At 38.4% G+C, this 2,150-nt stretch overlaps 1 protein-coding gene across 1 annotated transcript; it reads left to right on the top strand.

Annotated features, from left to right (window-relative positions):
- On the top strand, positions 1–2,150 carry LOC133310192 (small ribosomal subunit protein uS11-like). The gene is made up of 6 exons (XM_061511091.1): positions 1–45; positions 183–302; positions 379–424; positions 919–1,004; positions 1,682–1,811; positions 1,929–2,150. Exons 1-6 carry the CDS (start codon positions 43–45, stop codon positions 1,994–1,996), a joined length of 453 nt encoding a protein of 150 aa, XP_061367075.1. The 5' UTR covers positions 1–42; the 3' UTR covers positions 1,997–2,150.

Raw genomic sequence — 2,150 nt, 5'->3', positions numbered from 1 at the left:
CTGAACTCTGAAGCTTCGTCCATAAACCCTAGAGCATCAACCATGGTATGTTTCTACACTGTATCGTGACCTCTCTGGTGTGTTTAGACGCATCAAATCGTGTGGATTATGCATGCCGACTTTTTTCATATGTGCATGTTATATGGGTTCAAATCTGACACGATGTGGTTTATCTCCTGCAGTCAAGGAGAAAGGTTAGAGAGCCAAAAGAGGAAAATGTGACTCTTGGTCCTGCTGTCAGAGATGGTGAACATGTTTTTGGTGTTGGTCGCATCTTTGCATCAGTTAATGACACCTTCATTGTGAGTATATTCAGCTTCCTTCATTTGAATTTGCTTTCTTTGAATTCTTGTGATCGGATGATTTGCATGATTGCAGCATGTAACTGATTTGTCTGGGAGGGAAACATTTGTCCGCATTACTGGTAAGCGTGTTTCTCTTTACATTGCATGAAGCCTGGAAGTAATACATCAAAGATTCTCATAAAGTGGCTACATTTTGTTTTTCCAGTTAAACTTTCAATTGTTTTTTACATTGTATTGAAATAGTTATACATTCAATTCGCTGTATTTGTTTTTCTTATTGAAATTTTTTGTTTTTCACTCTTTGCAATTCCTTCCCGACAATGTATCAATTTTGTAAGATTGTGTGTTTGGGCTGAGCAACTCTACTTTTGAGAAACCGTTTCTACTTTCAACTAATTCTAAATATAAGTTTGATCCTGAAGTTGAAGACTTGCTGCTTTTGACAATTTTTATTATTTATTATCGTAATGACTTTGATTTTCTCAATCAACAAAATCAAACCTTGTTTCCATTTATATGTTAGATAACATTCTGAAGTCTCTGATTTTTTTTTTTAGTGGATATAATTTTCTTCTATTGTTTTTTTGAAATTTGCTTTTTTGCTTATGTCCAGGTGGAATGAAGGTTAAGGCTGACAGAGATGAGTCATCTCCATATGCTGCTATGCTTGCAGCACAGGATGTTGCTGCCAGATGCAAGGTAAACAGATTTTTTTACCTCTTTATTTATATTGGTTTTCATGACAACACATAGTTGTCAATAGCAGTTAGTGGCCGGTAGCGGCCGACTCCGAAAATGGTATAGCGGTGTAGCGGGTAGCCGTATTGCCGCTACGGTGAAGTATTAATTCCACATGTATTATACTAACAGTCAAGAAACGAGGCAATACTAATGCTCAAACATAAGAAGTCACACAAAATCAAACACATAATTCCACAATCAATGTCAAATACAAGGAACATAAAGGAAGGATCCAAAATTAAACACAAATGAACAATAAAATTGTCAAATAGTCAAGTACAAGAAGTGAACTAATGAAGAAAATCACCATCATCTCCGGATTCTCCATCAAATTCCAACATGGGAGTGGTGTAGCGGGTAGCGGTATTGCCGCTACCTTCCGCTACGGCCAACATCGCGTAGCGTCGCGGTTTGTAGCGGCCGACCGCCGCTACCCGCTACGGTAGCGGTTTAGCGGCACTACGGGCCGCTACTGACAACCTAGCAAGATGCTTCTTTCATCTTTATGAATTTGATAAAATTCCATCAGTTTAAATGTCCTGTTTTCTTCCTAGTATCAATTGTCATTTCATAGGAATTTATTTACTGATTATCTGTCAAAATCTGTTGAATTGGCTCTCATTTATTTGGAGCAGGAGCTGGGCATAACTGCTCTTCATATCAAGCTTCGTGCAACTGGAGGAAACAAGACAAAAACCCCTGGTCCTGGAGCTCAATCTGCTCTCCGTGCCTTGGCTCGGTCCGGAATGAAAATTGGGCGCATAGGTATTCCTTTTTCATAAATGTGATTTGCCTCCAATTTTAAGTAGTTGTTATGTTCTATGTCTTACCAGTTGATATGATTTATGTCTTACTGTTGTTTATTCATTTTTTATTTTTCAGAGGATGTCACACCAATTCCCTCAGATAGCACCCGGAGAAAGAGTGGTAGAAGGGGTAGACGGCTTTAAATTATGGTATATGGCTGGAGCTACTTATTTTGTCACCCGTGTTTGTTTCTCTTGCCAGACTGTAGTGTGTCACATTGAAGTTTAGCTGAAAGTGTGGCTTTAAATTATGGTATATGGCTGGAGCTACTTATATTTTGTCACCCGTGTTTTGTTT

This window comes from Gastrolobium bilobum, unplaced genomic scaffold, assembly GCF_033153095.1.
Source record: "Gastrolobium bilobum isolate Gb01-03AN ecotype WA unplaced genomic scaffold, APGP_CSIRO_Gbil_v1 utg8584, whole genome shotgun sequence".
Classification (NCBI taxonomy): domain Eukaryota; kingdom Viridiplantae; phylum Streptophyta; class Magnoliopsida; order Fabales; family Fabaceae; genus Gastrolobium; species Gastrolobium bilobum.
The sequence above is the reverse complement of the archived record's forward strand: the minus strand, read 5'-3'. Positions and strand labels throughout refer to the sequence as shown.